At 37.0% G+C, this 22,135-nt stretch overlaps 1 protein-coding gene and 1 pseudogene across 5 annotated transcripts; one reads left to right on the top strand and one right to left on the bottom strand.

The window, feature by feature from the left end:
* Positions 1-1,172: 1,172 nt before the first annotated feature.
* On the bottom strand, positions 1,173-6,073 carry LOC126602819 (F-box/kelch-repeat protein OR23-like; annotated as a pseudogene).
* A 1,481-nt stretch (positions 6,074-7,554) lies between these two features.
* LOC126602294 (histone-lysine N-methyltransferase SUVR5) lies at positions 7,555-21,145 on the top strand. 5 transcript variants are annotated; one of them, XM_050269122.1, is made up of 13 exons: positions 7,560-8,130; positions 8,241-8,409; positions 10,345-10,885; positions 11,440-11,742; positions 11,876-11,986; positions 12,854-12,964; positions 15,390-18,200; positions 18,861-19,022; positions 19,553-19,669; positions 19,787-19,890; positions 19,981-20,112; positions 20,267-20,354; positions 20,550-21,145. In XM_050269122.1, the coding sequence occupies exons 3-13, from the start codon at positions 10,415-10,417 to the stop codon at positions 20,655-20,657; spliced, it is 4,518 nt and encodes a 1,505-aa protein (XP_050125079.1). In that variant the 5' UTR covers positions 7,560-8,130; positions 8,241-8,409; positions 10,345-10,414; the 3' UTR covers positions 20,658-21,145. The 5 variants fall into 5 exon arrangements, with proteins under 5 accessions (XP_050125082.1, XP_050125079.1, XP_050125078.1 ...); XM_050269121.1 differs by lacking the exon at positions 8,241-8,409; XM_050269124.1 differs by lacking the exons at positions 7,560-8,130; positions 8,241-8,409 and adding an exon at positions 8,161-8,207.
* Positions 21,146-22,135: the final 990 nt, after the last annotated feature.

Here is a 22,135-nt window from a genome sequence, read left to right as displayed (position 1 = left end):
TTGCAACATTAGAGTTATACCTAACAAAAATGTTAGGAAGTCGTGGTTTAGATGACGAATGCTTAGGACTACATTGTGGTTTAGTCGGGATATGAGTTTTGCAAAGGTTGTTTAAGGCAAAATGTTTGTCACTGGCGACTTTATTTAACTTATTGTGCTATTAGGGCATCTTTAAAGAAGATGTCAAATTTTTAACATAAATTTTAAATTTGATAGCCTATGTGGCACTTTGACATCTTTTAAAGTTTTGCTCTCCACCCAATATGTCCAATTAAACTATTATTTTATTGCATTAACCTATTATAATAAATGTGAAAAAAAACAATAATAAAATTAATAAGATGCATTTAGTAATTAACTAGCAACGCATGCCCGCGCGATGCTGCGGTTTTAAAATTGTTTTAAATGTGTGAAATTATCAAAATCTATTTACATCCTTATGTTAAATAAGGAACAAAAGATAGGTGCTTGTAGAATATATTACATAGCAAAAGTTTGGAATTAAGATGTTCATATGGATATAATACACATAAAAATAGGAAAATATGTTGTTTTTCATGTCCCAACTTTTCACTTGTTCCTTAGTATTTCACTCTTCTTTCTTCTTCGTTGCCAAACAACTTTTGGGTTTAATTACTACTACTTAAAACATCTTAACAAATCCATCAGCTGACTAATTCTAATTAGCCTCATCATACGATTGATATACTTACATGAAGAAGAATTAGCCAATACTAATTAGCAACTGCTAATCAAACTGCAAAAGCAACATATGAATTTTTCTGACTTAAACATGGAACCAGTAGAGTCAAATGCCTTGACATGAATTATGAGAACAAATCCATTACAGTATCATAAATGATAACTCAAAGCTAAATCAAAAAAGTATGACACAAACAGTTGATGTTTTTTATATGTTGTAAGGAGTATAAATAAATAAATAAATTCATTACATAAAGGTATTTCACCTTTTCCTTATCAACTGATGGCTATCTTCTTCTTTGGGTCCAACATCCTCACAAATTTTGAATCTAAGACATGAAATGATCAGAAATCATACAAAGTTGCACTGCAAAATTTAACACAATCCTGGGACAATGAAATTATTACAATAGTAGGGAAGAATAAAAAGGAAAAAAATATGGAAACAAATGATAAGAATGCATATATATTCAGCGGTTTAGGTTGGGTTTAGTGTTCAGTTGAATGTAAAATTGTCTAACCTCATAAGCTATTCCTTCTTCTACTTTAATAAAAATGTCCCTAATGAACTGCAATTCAAATAGAACATCACTAATCCCCTGTTGGTCTCTTGGGGATTCAACTGAACAATAATACAGTCACACAAAACCCTCAATCACTATAAAAATATCTTTTCGCCCTTTTTATCATTTTTCCAAATGATTAACCCTTCAATATCAAAATCTACAATTACCACTTTTTTGCCAAAACCTAGAAAAACAAATCAACGCAAACTTGGGGTGGAAAATATCACAATAGTGGTAGAATAAAGTGCAAGAAATTTGGGCTGCATCCTCATGTTTGTAGCAACAGAAATGGGGAATTTAATCCAAACGTTATCGTGGAGGAAGTTAGGGGAGCATGAAGAGAAGGAAGAGAAACATCCGGTTTAGAGAGAGAGCATGCGAACGTCTCGAACTGAAGCAACGGCAGGTAGACCAAACCGAGCAGACATGGCAGACCTGTAATAATACAAAATAAGCGTGGGTAAAATAGGAAGAACACCGTTCTTATGAACAGTGTTTTAGTTGATTTTGAGTTTTAGTATATATTAAATTTTTTTTTAAGCTGCTGTCAAATTTTGCAACCATGTCTATATATTATAAATTTATAATCCAATTTGTATACTTACAAGCACTAAAAAACATCAGATATAGCTTTTTGGTTGGAAAGTATTGTTGCTGCCTTTTTTACTGTTAGTGATGATTTTGACACTTTGGTATCTCCTTTGGAAATGTTCTCAGTTGTTCAAAATTTTGACGCTCTGTCTTGGTTGTTTTCTCTCTTTCTGTTGATGAAATATCTTCTCAAGTTAATGAAAGCTATGATTATGATAAAAAGAAATTGTACATTCACATGATCATAACATGAAATGTCAACATTACCCGAAAGAATTAGTTGATATTCGTTTTACATATAACACTTCATTTAATATATTTTTAAGTTCAAACGCGTAGACGCCACAATAAATAAGAACACGTGATGTGTACAGTTTATCAAATATGACTATTGCCCTCGACGGAATACGTAGAACAATAGTCAAACCCTAACGGCTAACGAACTACATTCTCTACAAAGGCCCTAGGATCCCACAATCGATAGACCCCAGGCCCAATTCATCTCAAAGGGTTCAAGTCGATCGCCATGTGACGTGCGTAGATTACCCTAATATGTAATGGGCTTGCCTATCAGTCTTTTTTTTTTAATAAACAATATTATCCACACTAAGGAGGAGCGGTGGGCTTGAGCCTCATAATGGGCTAGCAATAATGTGGTTCAAATTCGTCTTTGTGAAAATTAAACCTAAGACCTCTCACTTACAAATGAAGAGGAATACTACTAAACCTTAATACTAAGTGACTGCCTATCAGTTTCTTAACATGGCAAGATTCTCCGAAACATATTTAGGAATCTCAGAGGAACATTCCTCCATCAGTGTGCAAGCTAGGTAACACTCTACTAATAGGTTCAATGAACTTGTTCCCTAGGGTTACTTCTCTGTTCTCTATAAATAACCAATGCCAACCACTTTATTCCAGTAATCAAGAACTCTCACCACTAGACCTGGCAAACTCTCAGGACCGCATCCTCTACACTTTGATGACGTGTACATCGTTGTTTATATTTTTAACAACATCCAAACTCTCGAGGATAATGTTTTTAAAGGAGTTCAAAATAAATAAAAATTCATGATAATTAATATACAAGTGTGAAAAATGTAAAAAAAGAAATATACAAACACTCATGATTGCATCCTCTACGCTTAAACGATGATTATATCATCATTTGGATTTTCAAAACCCTCCAAACCTCATGAATAGTGTTTTTGTTTGAGTGCAAAATTAAGGCTTTTTAGCCAAAATGGTCCCTGAGATTTGCATAACTCCTCACTTTGGTTCCTGAGATTTCAAATCAATAGAAGTGGTCCCTGAGAATGTCCACCATCCATCATTTGGTCATTTCGTTAAAAACTCCGTTAAGTGTCCTGGAGCTCTTGGCCGGAAGTTTGGGCAATTTTCAAAGCTTCATAACTCAATTGTTTCTTAACCAAATTTAACCCATAATATATCAAAATGAAGATAGGAAAATGTAGAATAAGATTATACCTATTTGGAAGCCTAATGGTTGTCAGAGATGGTCGGAAAATAGCCTCAAAGTTGACTGGTCCGAGGGAAAATTGGAAAACTCGCCGAAAATTGGGTAAACTTTAAACGTTCATAACTTCTTGAGCTAACTTGCAATGGTTTGACTGGAAAACTGCTCGAAAGTAGCTGTCTTGTTCTCGAGTTAGCCACTTTCGAGCCGTTTTTCGGCCAAACCACGACGAGTTAGCCGTCAGAAAATGTACCATTATCTTTGTCTCGTTGAGAAATATGATTTTCGTTTTGAATCACTTGATTTCGCTAAGTATTGAAGAAGTTATGAACGTTTAAAGTTTATCCAGTTTCTAGCGAGTTTTCTAGTTTTCCCTCGGACCAGTCAACTTTGAGGCTATTTTCTGACCATCTCTGACAACCATTGGGCTTCCAAATAGGTATAATCTTATTCTACACTTTCATATCTTCATTTTGATATATTATGGGTCAAATTTAGTTAAGAAATAATTGAGTTGCGAAGCTTTGATTATTGCCCAAACTTCCCTCCAAAGGCTTCGGGACACTTAACAGAGCTTTTAACGGAAAGACCAAAATGATGGATGATGGACAATCTCACGGACCACTTCTATTAATTTGAAATCTCAGGGATCAAAGTGAGAAGTTATGCAAATCTCAGTGACCAATTTGGCTAAAAAGCCGCAAAATTAATAATAATTAATGTACAGGTGAAAATGTAAATACACACACACACACACATATGTGTGTGTATGTATATATATAAACCCTAGTAATGACAAGCTCTAAAACTTTCGTAAAAGGGTCAACTCCAAAATTCGACACCATAATCCATAAACCCTATATTTATATTTAACCGTCGATTGTTGATTACGTTTACACTCCATTCTTCTCACCAGATTTCTTTTTTTGTTTTTGAGATTTTCTTTTTTGAAAACATTATTTTCTAGTGGATGCAGAAAGATGAATGGTTCATGCAGAACTAGCAGCAAGTTGCTGGTCTTTATTTCTCCCATTTACTCTTCTTCACTTTAAAAAGATAGATGAACGATTCCTGATCGTTGATCTTACGTTTTGATATTTACGATTAACTGAAATATGAATTGATGTTATATAGCTTCTAGAAACTGTATAAAATTCGAGCAATATTTTCACTAATTGTAAAAATCTAAGCATGATATCAACGATCCAGACCGTTTATTTTTTGCATTCGCTAAATGATCATGTTTTGAAAAAAGAAAATCTCAAAAAACGAAATCCGATGAGAAGAATGGAGCGTAAAAGTAAACGACAATCGACAGTTAAATATAAATCTAGGTTTTATGGATTATGGTAACGAATTTCGAAGTTGACCCCTTTATGAAAGTTGTAGAGCTTGTCAATACAAGCGCTTGTGTGTGTATATATATATATATATATATATATAGGGCAAAAGACTGTTTACTACTCTCATGTTTTGTGGTTTTCAACATTTAGTACATCAATTTTTTTTCATCCCAAAGTCATACCTAAAGTGTTAATTTTGGGACAGTTTCATACATCCGTTAGTCAAACTGTTAGTTCTCCCGTTAAGTGATGACGTGGCGCCCATGTGGACAATGACTGGGCGCCACGTGTCATTAAAAAATATTAAAATAATTAATTAAATTAAAAAAAAAAAAAAAACCCCGAACTGCACCTCATCAGAAGAAGGAAGAAGAACCCAGAAGAAGAAGAAGGAAGAGGAAGAAGAAGGAGGAGAAGAAAAAAAAAAAAAAAATCAAATCTACCCAAACCCAGTTCATCACCATCTTCCACAACAACAGTTTTGCCTAGTCTCATCCTCTCCTCTGCTTCCCACATATCTCCAACCTCTCTCCACCTGCAACCACCATTCCCATTCTTCAATTCCATTACCACGGTGTCTCTATAATGCTCGTCCATCGGAAAAACCCCTGAAATTATTCTGGACTTGCCGTACCCACCCATAACCCATAACTCCCTCTCTTCGCCATCCCCAACAAAGAACCCCGCGCACCCAGCCCGAAAACCTGGCAACCCGTCCATTGCAACCCATTCATTTCTACCAATGTCATACCTCTCGACTGAGCTCATTCGGCTTCTAGTCGCGCTAAACAAAGTGTGGCAGATCCGCCGCCAGCGATGAGAATCTCTCCCGAATTTGGAACCGCGGCGCAGGCGAAGCTTCCGCGCGGCGTGAGCATCAGAGCGAGGAAGTCCCACGAGGAAGTGCTGAAGTCAAATCAGAAGACCGTGAAGGACGGCGAGGGGCGGTCGATCGGAAACGAACGAGTGTCGAAGAGCGAGCCGCCGATGACATAGAGATGGGGCCCAATGGAGAGGGAGGTGAAGTTGCAGAAGTTGTAGACGTGGGGATTGCAGGGCATGGGCGGGAAGGGGCACCATGTTAGGGTTCGGGGATCGAAGAGGTAAGGGGCGGCAATGGAGGGGTCCTGGGGGAAGATGCAGAGGAGGTGGTAGAGGTTGCTGCGGTGGTGGGTCTGGCGGAGGGCGATTAGGGTTTTGGAGGAGAGGAAGAGCCTCCATCATTTGCAGGTGGGTCGGAGACGGGCCTGGTGGGAGAAGGGGATGAAGGAGAGGATTAGTGCAGCGACGTCGTTTGGGAGGCCGGGAATTAGGGTTAGGGATTCGTTGATCGGAATCAATAGCGAAGAGGAGGAAGAAGAAGGAGGAGAAGATGGAGGTGGAAATCGGGTCATTTCTTCCTCTTCGGGTTCTTCCTCCTTCTTCTGGGTTCTTCTTCCTTCTTCTTCCTCGAGTTCGGTTTTTTTTTTATTTATTTAATTAACTATTTTAATTTTTTTTTAATGACACGTGGCGCCCAGTCATTGTCCACATGGGTGCCACGTCATCACTTAACGGGAGAACTAACAGTTTGACTAACGGATGTATGAAACTGTTCCAAAATTAACACTTTAGGTATGACTCTGGGATGAAAAAAAATTGATGTACTAAATGTTGAAAACCACGAAACATGAGGGTAATAAACAGTCTTTTGCCCTAAAATAATCAACTAACTCTAGTCAAGTAGTATTTCACATTTATTTGTTGAAAAAAATCTTAAGTTCGAATATATTACTTCATATTGTTAAAAAAAAAAAAAGTCAATACAAAAGAAAGAAGTTATAAACTGTCCAGGCCAGTTAGTTACTTCATGCGTTAGCATCACATGCGTTTTCTGTGAAGGGAAAATAGGATAGAAATGTTCATTAACTTCTCATATGGCAGATGTGCATGTTCCAAGAGTCAATCGTGGTTAAATGCCCCCAACTAATTTTCCTTTTTTTTTTTCCAAAATAAAAGTACAAATGGAAGATTAGAGAAAATTAATGAAAGTGCTTTTAAAGAAAATGTTTTTGGGTTCGAAGAGCACTTGGAGTGCTTTCTACAAGAAGTATCAGTTATGTATTTTTTCCAGAAAGCACTTTAAGTGTTTTTTTTTTTAGGATTAACTAGCATTTTTATTAAGAATTGTTTCTAAAAATATCTTTATAAAAAACGTTTTCAGTCATTTTAAAAATACATTCAAATAAGTTCTACATTTTTTAAATAAGCAAAAAAAAAAAACCTTCAATATTTTAGTGCAAAAAGAGTCAAATGGGAAGGAAGACCACAAAAAAATAAATAAGATAAGGACCTTTTACCAAATAGTAAAGAAAAGTATGTGGTTTATTAGAAAAAGAAAAAAGAAAAAAGAAAAGTATGCGGTGAATTGGACTGTAGATATAAATTTTGTTTTCAACTTCTTAAGTTTCAGATTCAGATATTTCATTCCACATTTAGAGCTTTCTTTTTTTCGTAGTGTAAATTTGACCCACTTGTAATTTTTCATTTTAATCAAAAGATGTGAGGGTCGACCAAACAAATCACACAGGAAGATCTTATCAGACATCCAAATTTTGGAAACAAAATTACCCCTTTACCAAAACAGAATACAAGGAAGAAAAAAAGGTGAAAACTAAAATAGAAAAAGTTAAGAGAAATAGAAAAAAAAATCTGCAAAATTTCGAATCCAGATAATATTCATAGCAATTACTCTGGCACTGCAGTGACCCCAAAAACCCAAAAAATAAAAATAAAAATAAAATGGTAAAAATTCTATTTGTTTTGGTTCTGTTGAGAAAGAAGGGAGAGCAAAACGAAGAAACATCAGGCGAGCGTTACGAAAACACCTATAGAAGCGCGCTTCCTCACCACAGACCTCAAAAAAAACCCCTCCCCCGCCGAGTCTCCCCAATCTCTCTTCCCAAATACGAAAAAACCGACAATTTTTTTTCTCTCTCTAAACATATACGCGCAAACAAAAAATTGGGAGGGCTCGTGGAGTTGCTCTTAGAAGCAAGCCCCAAAAACCCACAACCCGGTAACAGTCTCAGTCGGTCTCGGTCTTCTTTTTTGATAAAAAGGGTAGGGCTTCTTTTTTTCTTTGTAATTGTTGTACCCCACACGTCTCTGTTTCTCTAATCTCTTGATATCTATATCTTGGTATTTTTATTGTATTTTCTTTTTCTTTTTTTCTCTCCATATTTTAGGCCACGGGCACCTGCAACATCTATAGCCCCCTTTCACTCACTAGCCAAAGATTTGCCAGACTCAGAAGGAAATAGAAAAGATTGTGGCTTTTACCCAAAAACCCATCAACCCAAATCAATTTTAACAAAAAGACTCAAAATTTCCCCAAATTTTCACCCAAAATCTCACCCAACCCAAATGGGAAAATGGTGATCTTCCTCCATAACTTCCCCCTTCTTTAAAGGTGAGCTACATTACTCTCTCTCTCTCTCTCTCTCTCTCTCTCTCTCTCCTCTGTAATTTTGGCCATCCCATCTCTATGTATGTCACATTTATTTTTCTTTTGTTTTGCAGTCAATTTTTTTGCTGACTAATTATATGATTATATCTCACCCTACCACAAACCCAATACCCCAAACCCTATGCCCTAAGGTTTTGATACCACCATTTTAACATGGTAGGTAAAATGTAAGGGCACGAACTTGAACCATTTCTTGGGGTTTTTATATCTTATTTTCAAAGGGTATGTATGTGTTATGTTTTTGCAACATAATTTATGTTTCCTTTTTTTGATCTGTAGCCACTTGTGCATGTTCACGATCCGTACATCGGGTTATCCGTTGCGGATTTTTCTAGGGTTTTTCCATCACAATGTTACCAATTGGGAAGTCTCTGGCTTTTACCAATTTTAATTACTGGGTTTAGTGAATTAGGGTTTGTTCGCCAATTTCACATGGTGAGCTCTTTGGTTGTAAATTAAGGTGTGATGCAGCTTTTTTTCTAGGCGAGTCTTGCAGATGGATTTTGGGGTATTTTTGTTGTTGAGAAATTAAGGTATTTTAGATGTGTAGGGCTTCATTAGCTGTTGGTTTTATGTCACATAGTTTCTCACTTGGGAGCGCCATTACAATGCCTTTTGGTTATAATATATGGGTTGCCATTGTTTAGTACATTTTGCTGTGTGTATTTCTACAAGTAGAAGGGTTTATGTGTATTTAATGATTTGATTTTTATTTTGACAACATCATTTCAGTAATAATAATTGGATATTTGAAAGTTGTTTCTGTATCTGTATAATATACTTCTGCTGCAGATATATATTTTAAGACAACTGGAGCTTTTTCGATGTCCAATTCCGTTGCTTTTGCAGAATCATATATTTATTTGAACTACCACATGAAGTTGCAAAATTGTTTTACTAATTTCCTTCTTTGTGGGGTGAGGTGATCTCATGATTTTTTTCTTTTCTTAAAAGAAGAATAGTAGTAAATATGTTAGTGTGCACAATATGACAGGTAATTGGTATTAGTTTCATTTTTCCATATATAACAAGTAATTTACTTTTCTTGCTTTTGTTTTTTAAATTAAGAACAGGGTTTAGTTTCTGGAAATGGCTTTGCTAGTTGAATTAAACAACTTCTAAATAAAAAATGAATGCATATGGAAGTGATGTTGTTTTCCAAACCGTATTCTATTTCTATATTTTAGAACTTTGCAATGATAGGAGGTATAACCATAGTTTTCTTTGTTTATAAACAACAAGGGGGGGAGGGAGGATTCAAAAACAGGACCTCGGGTGTTGGGTTAAATGCTCTTAACCACTTGAGCTACAAGCTCCTTGCGGGGTATTATCATAGTTTGGTATTTTTGTTTTCTAGTGGTTATGTGCATAATGCCAATCCTCAAATATATTCAATCTTTAATATGCATTGTTTAAACATTTTTTCTTAGTAATATGAGTTTGTTTGTCAAGTAATTTGCCTTATAACAGAGCATGCGACTAGGTCTTCTATAGGTAATCCTTAATATCAAAATAAAATTATCTTCAGTTTATTGATTCAACGTCCTAGGTGTTCTATACATGGAATCTTTTGCATGCATTGATATATCAGGAAGTTTATGTAGTTCTTTTTTAAATTATACCTTTGAGCCGATATGGATTAAATTAGTCAGTTGCCTAATAATATGGTTCAAACCGAGGGTGCAGTTTGCTGTTCTAGCAGTCCTTTGTTATGAATAAGTTGAAATGTATTGCTTAGGTAAACTCCTCAAAGAAGGTCAATTTCATATCATTGCATTTGCCATTTAAATGGAATACAAAGTATTCTTTCTTCTGCCTTCCTACCTCATGTCTCTCCTTAATTTCTTGATCGTGACATGATTGACATGGTCATTCAATGGAATGCTGATATAAAACTATTCCTTATACTATTATTGTCAGACCAAGTAAGGCCGTTGTGGTTTATCAAGATTGCCTTTAGGTTTTTCCTCCAATCATGTATATGTAGAGACAAGCCTAAACGCATGTATGCACACATATCCTCATTGTGGCCGATGCAGCTTTTTTTACTTTCACCAGTTCATTAGAAGTACATTTTGGATTTGTGTTTTCTCAATTTGGTACGTCATCAAATATATTCCTCTGACCCTTTTTGTCAACTGGACTTTGTTTGAACAGAGAGGTGGGTAGGCAAATAATCAGTGATAACATACACATCATATGGCACCAGTATATTTAGTGTAGGATCATGGAAGTGCTCCCTTGTTCTACCATTCGTGTTGGACAATCTGATTGCCCTCAACAGAGTTCAGCAACCACTTCTGTCTGTGACGGGGAATCCAATTGCCTTGAACATGGAAAGGAAGTGCAAGCTGCAGATGACTTATTGCCAAATGTGGAAGGGCCTCGTTTAGGAAGACAAGGTGAAGTTCCAGAGGCAGTTGATGAATTGCAAACTTCTGAAGGATGTCAAAATGGAGCTTCAGTTCTTGATTGTTATCAATTGGAGGGTCAAAGGACATCCAGTGGTTCGCAAGATTTTGATGATGATGATATAAATGCACAGAATTACAGTGAACCCTGTGTGACCTCTGACAATAGTCATCTGATTGTAGATAGCAACGTAAATGCATTGCCAAACAACAGTAGGGAAGGAGAGTCATCTCTTTCAGAGTCCACATGGCTAGAAAGTGATGAATCTGTGGCACTGTGGGTCAAGGTGACTTTTGTTTCTTCATTTTCGACATAACTTAAACCTTTTCTTATGTAATTTCTCATGCCTAATGCATATCGAGTTGGTTAGTCTCATTAGTTTTACCCATAGGCTTACAGGTTCTAGTATGTCCCCAACTGGCTACTCATTTTTTCACTCTTAGTGTTCAAATACGTTCAAATATAACATTTTCCAGGATCACATCATGTCAATGTAAGCTTTTGGTTAGATACTTCATCATGGCAAAGTGGGAGGTCCTGAGTTTAAATCTTTATTATTGCAATCTTCCAGTATTGGGCTTTCTGGAAATGTAGAGAGTCCTAATTTGAGCTTTTGTGTTGGATACTTTGATAAATTAAACTTCTTGTTATGTTATGTTATACTTTTTGTTGTTGTTGGAATATGTTAGATAATACTTGCTTATATATGTATAGATCCTGATACTCTTCCCCATTTTCCTTTGCTGACCTTAGCCAAAACTATAAAGAATGAAACTGGTCGAATAAATAACATTGCTGATTGCATTTTATTTTCGTACCTCTCTTTTTTTCCAAGTATAGTGGAGAGGGAAGTGGCAGACAGGAATACGATGTGCACGAGCAGACTGCCCATTATCGACTTTGAGAGCAAAACCAACTCATGATAGGAAAAAATATTTTGTGATATTTTTTCCACACACAAGGAATTATTCTTGGGCAGACACGCTACTTGTTCGCTCGATCAATGAATTTCCACACCCTATTGCATATAAAACGCACAAAGTTGGATTAAAAGTGGTTAAAGATTTAACCATAGCACGTCGGTTTATTATGCAAAAGTTAGCTGTTGGAATGCTGAATATTGTTGACCAATTTCATACTGAGGTACGTGATTTTATGTGAGATTCTCATGCTCTCTCAAAACTTTCTTTTTCCCTAGACGGAGCAACCAATTTAATGTGTCTTTAGTATCCTCTTCTGCTTTCATGTCATTCTAAAGATATGTCAACTTGTGTAGGCTTTGATAGAGAATGCTCGTGATGTGGCCGTCTGGAAGGAGTTTGCTATGGAGGCTTCTCGTTGCAGTGGCTATTCTGATCTTGGAAAGATGCTTCTGAAGCTGCAAAGTGTAAACATCTTTATCTGTTGATACTGTGACTTTTAATAATAGGGGCAGAAACTGTTTCTTTTGTCTTTTCCAGTATGAGCTAAGGCATTGTCTTCATGTACTGTAATGGAATTTAACTGTTTGTTTAAGTTTTTTTTTCCCTTAAATGTCAAATATTGATGGTGAAAGAAGACCAATTCATCCTCTAATAAGTATATATGAGGTTCTTTGGACTTCTTTTTTGTGTCAAATTGTATTTCTTCTTTTAGTTGTCCTTTATCCATAACTTTTGTGAAGAAAATCAATTAGCTTTAAAGTTGGTGTAGAAGCACCCCTTTGGAAATTGTTTTATCATGTTTCTGCAGATCTCATCGTCATTCATGTTTTACTTGTCACTACTTTAAGCTCGGAACATATTTATCTATTGATTCTATGTGCACAATTGTGTTTATTTTTCATGCTTGTGTTTTGTATCCATAACTTTTGTGAAGAAAATCAATTAGCTTTAAAGTCGGTGTAGAAGCACCCCTTTGGAAATTGTTTTATCATATTTCTGCAGATCTCATCGTCATTCATGTTTTACTTGTCACTACTTTAAGCTTGGAACATATTTATCTATTGATTCTATGTGCACAATTGTGTTTATTTTTCATGCTTGTGTTTTGTATATACTGTAGAGTTTTCGTGTTCTTACCATGTGAGGTGTATATGATTGAACTATGTTTTTCAGATTAACAAAAAATTTAACTCTTTTTAAAAAAATTTAACACTTTCACCAAAAGCGCTTTCAGTTAGTTTAAAGCACTTCCAAACAAGCCCTAATTTATCTCATATTTTGTTTTTCTTCTGATTAGTTATTAAGAAATTCCATTTTATTTTCGTTTACAGATGATATCACAGACCTACCTAAATTCGGAATGGTTAGAACGTTCATATAACTTTTGGGTTCAGCAGTGTCAGAATGCGTGTAATGCTGCAACCATTGAAGTACTGAAGGAGGTATAATATAATGTTGCTGCTCATTTATGTTCCATGTTCACTGGTTGTGCTCTGGTATTAAAAGTTGTCATGCATCAGGTAGCTATAGTTTCAGAGAATAGGTTGTCTATGAATTCAACCTTATATTGTTTCCTTCCATGTTGTGCTGGTATATACTGCATAATTTTTGTTAGGAGTGCTTTTACCTTTTAGTAATTTGTTTCCATACAACCTGTAAGGTTCCCAGTAAATGAAGCTAAAGTGAGTTGCTTCTTTGCTCGCGATTTAGTTTTTAACCAACAACAACAACAACAAAGCCTTTTCCCACTAAGTGGGGTCGGCTATATGAATCCTGGAATGCCATTGCGCTCGGTTCTGTGTCATGTCCTCCGTTAGATCCAAGTACTCTTAAGTCTTTTCTTAGAGTCTCTTCCAAAGTTTTCCTAGGTTTTCCTCTACCCTTTCGGCCCTGGCCTCTGTCCTGTAGTCGCATCTTCTAACTGGAGCGTCAGTAGGCCTTCTTTGCACATACTCAAACCACCGTAACCGATTTTCTCTCAACTTTCCTTCAATTTCGGCTACTCCTACTTTGCCTCGGATATCCTCATTTCTAATCTTATCCTTTCTCGTGTGCCCATACATCCAACGAAGCATCCTCATCTCCGCTACACCCATTTTATGTACGTGTTGATGCTTCACCGCCCAACATTCCGTGCCATACAGCATCGCCGACCTTACTGCTGTCCTATAAAATTTTCTCTTGAGCTTAAGTGGTATACGGCGATCACATAACACGTCGGATGCACTCTTCCACTTCATCCATCCAGCTTGTATTCTATGGTTGAGGTCTCCCTCTAATTCTCCGTTCTTTTGCAATATAGATCCTAGGTATCGAAAGCGGTCGATCTTTGGTACTTCTTGATCTTCGATCCTCACCCCTAACTCATTTGGGCTTCCATTTGCACCGAACTTGCACTTCGTATATTTTGTCTTTGATCGGCTTAGGCGAAGACCTTTAGATTCCAACACTTCTCTCCAAAGGTTAAGCTTCGCATTTACCCCTTCCTGAGTTCCATCTATCAACACTATATCGTCTGCGAAAAGCATACACCAAGGAATATCATTTGTCCCGTTAACTCATCCATTACCAATGCAAAAAGGTAAGGACTTAAGGATGAGCCTTGATGTAACCCTACAGTTATGGGGAAGCTTTCGGTTTGTCCTTCATGAATTCTTACGGTAGTCTTTGCTCCACCAAACATATCCTTTATAGCTTGGATATATGCGACTCGTACTTCTTTCTTCTCTAAAATCCTCCAAAGAATGTCTCTTGGGACCTTATCATACGCTTTTTCCAAATCTATAAAGACCATGTGTAAATTCTTTTTCTTATCTCTATATCTTACCATCAATCTTCGTAAGAAATAGATTGCCTCCATGGTTGAGCGTCCTGGCATGAATCCGAATTGGTTGTCCGAAACCCATGTCTCTTGCCTCAATCTATGCTTAATGACTCTCTCCCAGAGCTTCATTGTACTCATTAGCTTTATACCCCTATAGTTTATGCAATTTTGTACGTTGCCCTTATTCTTGTAGATAGGCACCAAAGTGCTCTTTCACCACTCATTTGGCATCTTCTTCGTTTTCAAAATCCTATTGAAAAGGTTTGTGAGCCATGCTATACCCGTCTCTCCCAAGACTTTCCACACTTCGATCTGTATATCATTTGGGTCCACTGCTTTTTTATGCTTCATCTTTTTCAAAGCTACAACCACTTCTTCCTTCCTAATTCGGTGGTAAAAGGAGTAGTTTCTACACTCTTCTAAGTTACTCAACTCCCCCAAATAAGTACTCCTTTCATGTCCTTCATTGAAAAGATTATGAAAATAACCTCTCCATCTGTCTTTGACCACGTTCTCTGTAGCAAGAACATTTCCATTGTCATCCTTGATGCACCTCACTTGGTTTAGGTCCCTTGTCTTCTTTTCCCTTGCTCTAGCTAGTTTATAGATAACCAACTCTCCTTCTTTGGTATTTAGTTTTTAACCATTCAGTTAAAAAGAAAATTATGTGCAGTGCTTGGTATATATATGCTTGGCAGTTGATCAATTTTAATTGAGAGGTGGACTGTTTGTGCAAGAAAAATTGCATAGCCATTTGTAACTTTGTATTGGAATATTGTTCCCATTCCATGGAGTTTGGGTGTGCTCACTGTAAATGGAGTTGTTATAGCTAATTATTTCATCATGATACACCTGAGCGAATATCATTCTGCTCACTGTAAATGGAGTTGTTATGGTTATTTATTTCATCATGATAGGCATGAGCAAAGACCATTCCAACTCACTTCCGGTGTCTGTTACATTGGATTTTGTTTCGAAATAATTTTTGCTGTTAAAAGTCATTTGGTCAAGCTTTTGGTTTTATGCTTTCCTTTCTGGTTCAGGAACTAGTTGACTCTATTCTCTGGAATGAAGTCCAGTCTCTCCAGAATGCACCATTGCAGCCTACACTTGGTTCCGAGTGGAAAACCTGGAAGCATGAAGTTATGAAATGGTTTTCAACGTCTCATCCCATATCGAATAGTGTAGACATGCAGAAGCAGAGTAGTGATGGTCCCTTGACTCCAAATCCCCAAGTTGGCAGGAAAAGGCCAAAGCTTGAAGTTCGTCGTGCGGAGGCAAATGCTTCCCAGGTGGAAACTAGGGGATCAGATGAAGCTATAGCCATTGAAATTGACTCTGAATTCTTTAATAATCGAGACACTGCAAATGCTGCTACGTTAGCATCAGAGCCCTATAAAGAAGAAGATATGAAAGATTTACCTGCACCAACAGACACACCCGGGCGAGTTGCTGATAAATGGGACGGAGTATTACTTGAAGCTGGTAATTCTAAGCTCATCCAAACCAAAGGTGTGGAAATGACACCAGTCAATGAAGTAGCTGCCATAAGAACTTCTGAGCCTGGAAGTAAAAATCGACAGTGCATTGCTTATATAGAAGCCAAGGGAAGGCAATGTGTGAGATGGGCAAATGATGGTGATGTTTACTGTTGTGTGCATCTGTCCTCTCGCTTCATGGGAAGCTCTACAAAAGCTGAAGGGTCTCACTCTAGTGATCAACCACTGTGTGAAGGCACAACTGTCCTTGGAACTAAATGTAAGCATCGGTCTTTACAAGGCTCTTCATTTTGTAAGAAGCACAGACCAAAGAATGATATGAAAGCTATCTCAAATTTTCCAGAGAATACACTTAAGAGAAAGTTTGAGGAGAACATTTCTAATTTAGAGACCACAAAATGCAGAGAGATGGTATTGGTCAGAGATGTTGAAAGTCCTCTACAGGTGGATCCTGTCTCATATGTGCCTGGTAATGCCTTCTGTGAAAGAGGGAGCTTATTTGAGAAGTCCGAGTCCCCTGCCAAAGCTTGTAATATCACAGGAGAGCAGCGCTGCATTGGCTTTTGTTTGCGAGATGACAGCAACCCTTGTTTGGAAAGTCCAAAGAGGCATTCATTATATTGCGAAAAGCACCTCCCAAGCTGGCTCAAACGTGCAAGAAATGGTAAGAGTAGGATAATATCAAAAGAAGTCTTTGTAGATCTTTTGAGGGATTGTCACTCAGAGGAGCAAAAGTTTAATTTGCATCAAGCATGTGAGCTCTTTTACAAGCTCTTTAAAAGTATCTTATCTTTAAGAAATCCTGTTCCTAAGGATGTACAGTTTCAGTGGGCCCTATCTGAAGCTTCTAAAAATCTTGGTGTTGGGGAAATATTCTCAAAGTTGGTTTGCACTGAAAAGGAGAGACTCAGAAGGATTTGGGGCTTTAATGGTGATGAAGGTGAACATGTTTCATCGTCTGCAATGGAAGAACAGGCTCTGTTGTCATGGACTGTGGATGATAACCATGACAATGAACAAGTCATTAGGTGCAAAGTTTGTTCGCAGGAGTTTTCAGACAACCAAGAACTTGGAACTCACTGGATGGAAAATCATAAAAAGGAAGCACAATGGCTGTTTAGAGGTTATGCATGTGCCATCTGCCTGGATTCTTTTACTAATAAGAAAGTCTTGGAAAGTCATGTTCAGGAGAGACACTGTGTGCAATTTGTCGAACAATGCATGCTTTTCCAGTGTATTCCTTGTGGAAGCCACTTTGGTAATACAGATGAGTTATGGTTGCATGTGCTTGCAGTTCATCCTGATAATTTCAGGCTCTCAAAAACTCCTCGGCCTGTCCAGTCTATTGGTGACGATTCTCCAAGGAAGTTTGAGTTATACAATTCAGCTTCTGTGGAGAATAACACTGAGAATGTAAGTGGTCAACGAAAGTTTGTTTGCAGGTTTTGTGGGTTGAAGTTTGATTTGCTTCCCGATCTTGGTCGTCACCATCAAGCTGCTCACATGGGGCCAAGTTTAGCCAGTTCTCGGCCTTCAAAGAAGGGGATACGTTATTATGCTTATAAATTAAAATCTGGGAGACTTAGTCGTCCTAGATTGAGAAAAAGTTTGGCGGCAGCATCATATAGGATCAGGAATAGGGCAAATGTTACAATGAAGAAACGTATTCAATCATCGAAGTCACTTGGCACTGGAGGAATAAATGTACAGCGTCTTGCAACTGAGGCAGCAAGTCTTTCTAGATTAGGGGACTCACATTGTTCAGCAGTAGCAAGGATTCTTTTTTCTGAGATGCAGAAAACAAAATGTAGGCCAAGTAACCTAGATATTTTATCTGTTGCTCGCTCTGCTTGCTGCAGGGTCAGTCTCAAAGCCATGCTGGAGGGACAATATGGGGTCTTGCCAGAAAGTTTGTATCTTAGGGCAGCCAAGCTCTGCAGCGAGCATAATATTCAGATAGATTGGCATCAAGATGGATTTATTTGCCCTAAAGGATGCAAGGAATTCAGGGAATGCTTTGTGTCTCCGGTGATGCCTCTTCCAATTGGTGCTATGGAGCATAAATCTCCACCTTCATCAGATCCTTGTGATGATAAATGGAATGTGGATGAGAGCCACTATCTTATTGATGCACATCACTTGAGCCAAAGATCCTTCCAGAAGGCTCTTGTCTTGTGTGATGATATAAGTTTTGGACAGGAATTGGTTCCAGTGGTTTGTGTTGCAGATGAAGACCAATTGGATTCTTATCCTGCCCTTGCAGGTGGTTCTAATGCTGGTATTTCCTTGCCATGGGAGAGCTTTACCTATATTATGAAGCCCTTGCTTCATCAATCCCCTGGACTCGATATAGAGGTATATATACTATGTGTGTATGTATGTATATATATATATATAATAATAATATAATTAATATATATATATATAGATTACTTTTCAATCTTTGTTCTTAATTTCTTTCAGTTACTGATTTTATATCAGTAATGCATGTATGCCACATGTTTAATATGAATCACTCTCAACTGGACCACCATAAATTGTAGTAAATGTGCAAGTACATTTTGAAGATTTTTGACCAAAACTTTGGATACAACGAGCAGGTAAAACGAAAAGAAAAAAAAAGAAAAAAAAAAACGTTTGGCGAACAATATGACAACATTTTCTTTGAAGCTATCTGACAGAGAACGATTTTCTTTAAGAAGACTAGATCTTGCATTGTTACCATGTCAAGAAAATAGGGAGAATGAGATAAAAAAATCATTACCCTCATTACAGAAATCTAAAAGATAACCAAATAACTTAATTTAGAATACTAGATTACATCCCTAAACAAACCTGGGGCCAAATGTTCGAGCCCACTTGGATCCTAATCACAATAAACTTTTGTTCTCTAATAGTATGCATTTACTATGACTTCAAGATGAAAAGATAGATTCAACACGTTAATGTTTTTGTAATTTTGTTTTCCAATTTTTGTCGAGATTTCACATGTTTTTTTCATCATTTTCATTGCAGAGTTTGCAATTGGGGTGTTCATGCACGCATTCTACATGCCGTCCTGAAACATGTGATCATGTTTACCTTTTTGATAATGACTATGATGATGCAAAAGACATCTACGGGAAATCCATGCGTTGCAGATTCCCATATGATGAGAGAGGTCGAATTATATTGGAGGTATGCCAATCAAAATCTACCACCAACCACCAGTCTCATCTCTCTAATTGCAGTACATGTTTTTTAAGTGTTGCCCTTGATCATATATTATGGTGGTATGTTCTCCATTGTTGGAAGTCTTTAACTTCTTTTGCGTTTTGTTTGATAACCATTTATACCCTGGAAAGCAGTAAATTTGCTGTGTTGTTGGTCGTGTTGCAGACAAGCACATAAAAAACAGGGTTTTTCTATATCGAAGATTTTTTTCTCTCTTAACCATTTGCTAGAGAGAAAAATTGCCTGAGATAGTTCCCACTTAGATCATTGTATTCTCTCTCAATCTATATACATGTATACGTTAGATATATTCTGGATTTGAAAGTGGCACAGGTTCTGGGGAGGGTAGTGCCATTGACCTGTCCCCACAGAATCTTTATTTACAAAAGCACGAAGAGATTCATACCATGCTTGATTTTCACATAATTTTCGTTCTCCAGTTTTTTATTGGAGGGAACATGGGGTTGATTTATTGCTCTTTTGAAATTGTGCAGGAAGGGTACCTCGTTTACGAATGCAATCAGATGTGCAGCTGCACTAGATCTTGTCCTAATAGGGTTTTGCAGAATGGAGTAAGAGTGAAATTGGAAGTCTTCAAAACAGAGAAAAAGGTAGCCTTTCTTTCCTTCTTTTTTTGTCCCTCTAGAGTTATAAAGAAGAGTTGAAGGGTTAAATTTCAGTTTTTGGTATTTTTCAAGAGTTGGATTGACTTCGGTACCCAATTGCAGGGATGGGGAGTCAGGGCAGGTGAAGTGATCCTCCGCGGCACATTTGTTTGTGAGTACATAGGCGAGGTTTTAGATGAGCATGAAGCAAATGAGAGGCGCAACAGGTTTCAGTTTTGTTCTGATAGATACAGCTATTGTTTTTACTCTACTCTAGTTTTTGTGCCATATTTGAATGGTACCTTATGAATGATCAGGTATGGAAAAGACAGTTACTTATATGAAATTGATGCTCATGTTAACGATATGAGTAGATTGGTCGAAGGACAGGCCCATCATGTAATTGACTCAACTAACTATGGAAATGTTTCAAGATTCATCAATCATAGGTAATGAAAGACGTTGCTGAATTATATTATATATATATATATATATATATATATATATATATATATATATATATATAATTTTTTTGTTTTTTTTTAATTTCTTAGGCAATTCAAGTGCCTTGTGATATACTTGACGTATGCTATTCTTTTGTAGCTGCTTGCCTAATCTTGTGAATCACCAAGTTCTTGTGGAAAGCATGGATAGTCTGTGTGCACATGTTGGTCTCTATGCAAATCGCGATGTAAGCAGTCTCATTTCTTCTCATAGAATGATTTTATTTGTGCATGATGCATTAGTAATTATTATCTTGGAAAATTAAGATTCCCAACTTACCCTGTTGTGATGTACAATTGATGACGGCTCGTTACAACTGATATGCATTACAATGCTTAAAGTGACTAACGTTATTCTTGATAATTCTACTGTATGTGAGCAGATAGCTTTGGGGGAAGAAATAACGTATGACTATCGGTATAAACGTCTTCCTGGAGAAGGACATCCATGCCATTGTGGAGCTTCCGCGTGCCGGGGGCGACTCTATTAAACCTTGAATGAACACTGTGCTCCTGCAATCTCAGCATACACTTGCCCGCGCTTCAATAATGAAAAGGCAGATTGTGAAAAGCAAATTATCTCCGCATCACCCAGTGGTGAGTTCTCAAGTCATTGCCATTTATGATCCATCCGTTGATAATAAAACGGATCTCAGATCCAGCTGAAAATAAAATTGACGGAGTCGTAGCAGTGACACAAGGGTTTATTCAGCTTTCAATCTGCTCCATAACCGTGTATGATCTTGTCCGCAGGTAGATTGTACCAATGTTTTTTCTTTAGGAGTAAGTTAAAGAATTGAGGATGGCAAACTTCACCGTTTTCCTTTGTTTCAGTTTTTTTGTTTACTTTCGTTGATCCCGTAGCCGCTTTGGATTAGCCAACTGTAGATGGTTTTTTTTTTCTGGTAGAAGTTCTTAGGTTTTTGTAGTGATGGAATGCTTAAATGGCCAATTCATATATATTTCCTATTTGTTGAAATTATGGTTTTTCTACTTTTGCTCAACGATCCCAGCTTCTTCGATTATGCTCTTTCTCAGTGTTATTAGTTCCTTTACTGCAGTTGCATAATGTGTTGTCCTCATGCGACAATATATAAGAATATGATTTGGAAATTTCCTTCTCACTTTTGTTAGCTATAGCCGCAGTTCTGATTGAAAGTTTTTGGCTTGTTTGGGACTGCTTTTCAAAGAAGCATCTTTTTGTCTTCAGCGCTTTTACTGAAAGTGCTAGTCTACACTTGAAATTTTTGTTAAAAATTCAAGTGCATTTTGAAAAAGCATCTGAGCATGTGCTTACAAGGCCGCCTATATGTCATAAGGTCATCTCCAACCAAAGCAGGGTCAGATGGCTCGTTTTAGCATTCGAACTTTCTAAGAAATTAATATTTTAATGAACAATACATGGTCATATTTTTTCCCATCTCCAACCGAGGGCCAAAGGGCCATAAGGCCAAACATAGCCCTGTGACAAAAAACCATCTTTAACCGAGGGTCAAAGGGCCAAACATAATTTATTATTTAAATTTAAAAACTACAATTTAAATTAAAAAACTACAACTTAAATTCAAAAACTACAAATTAAATTTAAAAACTACAACTTAAATTTATAGGAAAAAATGAGAATGTTGTTAAATGTTTTGAAAAATGTTGTTTAAGTTTCATGTTGTTAAATGTTTTTTTTTTATGTTGTATAATTTTTATGTTGTTTAATGTTATTTGATGTTGTTTAACATTGTTTAATGTTACTTAATGTTGTTTAATGGCTTAGGAAGTTATAGAAAAAAATAGAATTTTTAAATTTAAAAAAAAAATCAAATATAACGGCTAGCAGATGTCACGCTGACGTCAGCTAACCGTTATATTTGAATTTGTGGCCCGGCTCGGGGCTGGCTGGTTGGGTTGGGCCAGCCAGTTGGCCCTTTGACCCTTTTTTGTCCTGTGGGGTCCACGAGCCCTTTGGCCTAGCCCT

The sequence above is a fragment of the Malus sylvestris genome, chromosome 15 (genome assembly GCF_916048215.2).
Source record: "Malus sylvestris chromosome 15, drMalSylv7.2, whole genome shotgun sequence".
Classification (NCBI taxonomy): Eukaryota; Viridiplantae; Streptophyta; class Magnoliopsida; order Rosales; family Rosaceae; genus Malus; species Malus sylvestris.
This window is presented reverse-complemented; position numbering and strand designations above follow the sequence as displayed.

What these genes read in the sequence shown, in the direction of transcription:
- LOC126602294 (XM_050269121.1), top strand. Translation starts at nt 10,415, where the DNA reads ATGGAAGTGCTCCCTTGTTCTACCATTCGTGTTGGACAATCTGATTGC. An exon ending in CCATTGAAGTACTGAAGGAG is followed by an intron (nt 12,965 to 15,389) that starts GTATAATATAAT and finishes TTTCTGGTTCAG; the next exon opens with GAACTAGTTGACTCTATTCT. An exon ending in GTCTCTATGCAAATCGCGAT is followed by an intron (nt 20,355 to 20,549) that starts GTAAGCAGTCTC and finishes GTATGTGAGCAG; the next exon opens with ATAGCTTTGGGGGAAGAAAT.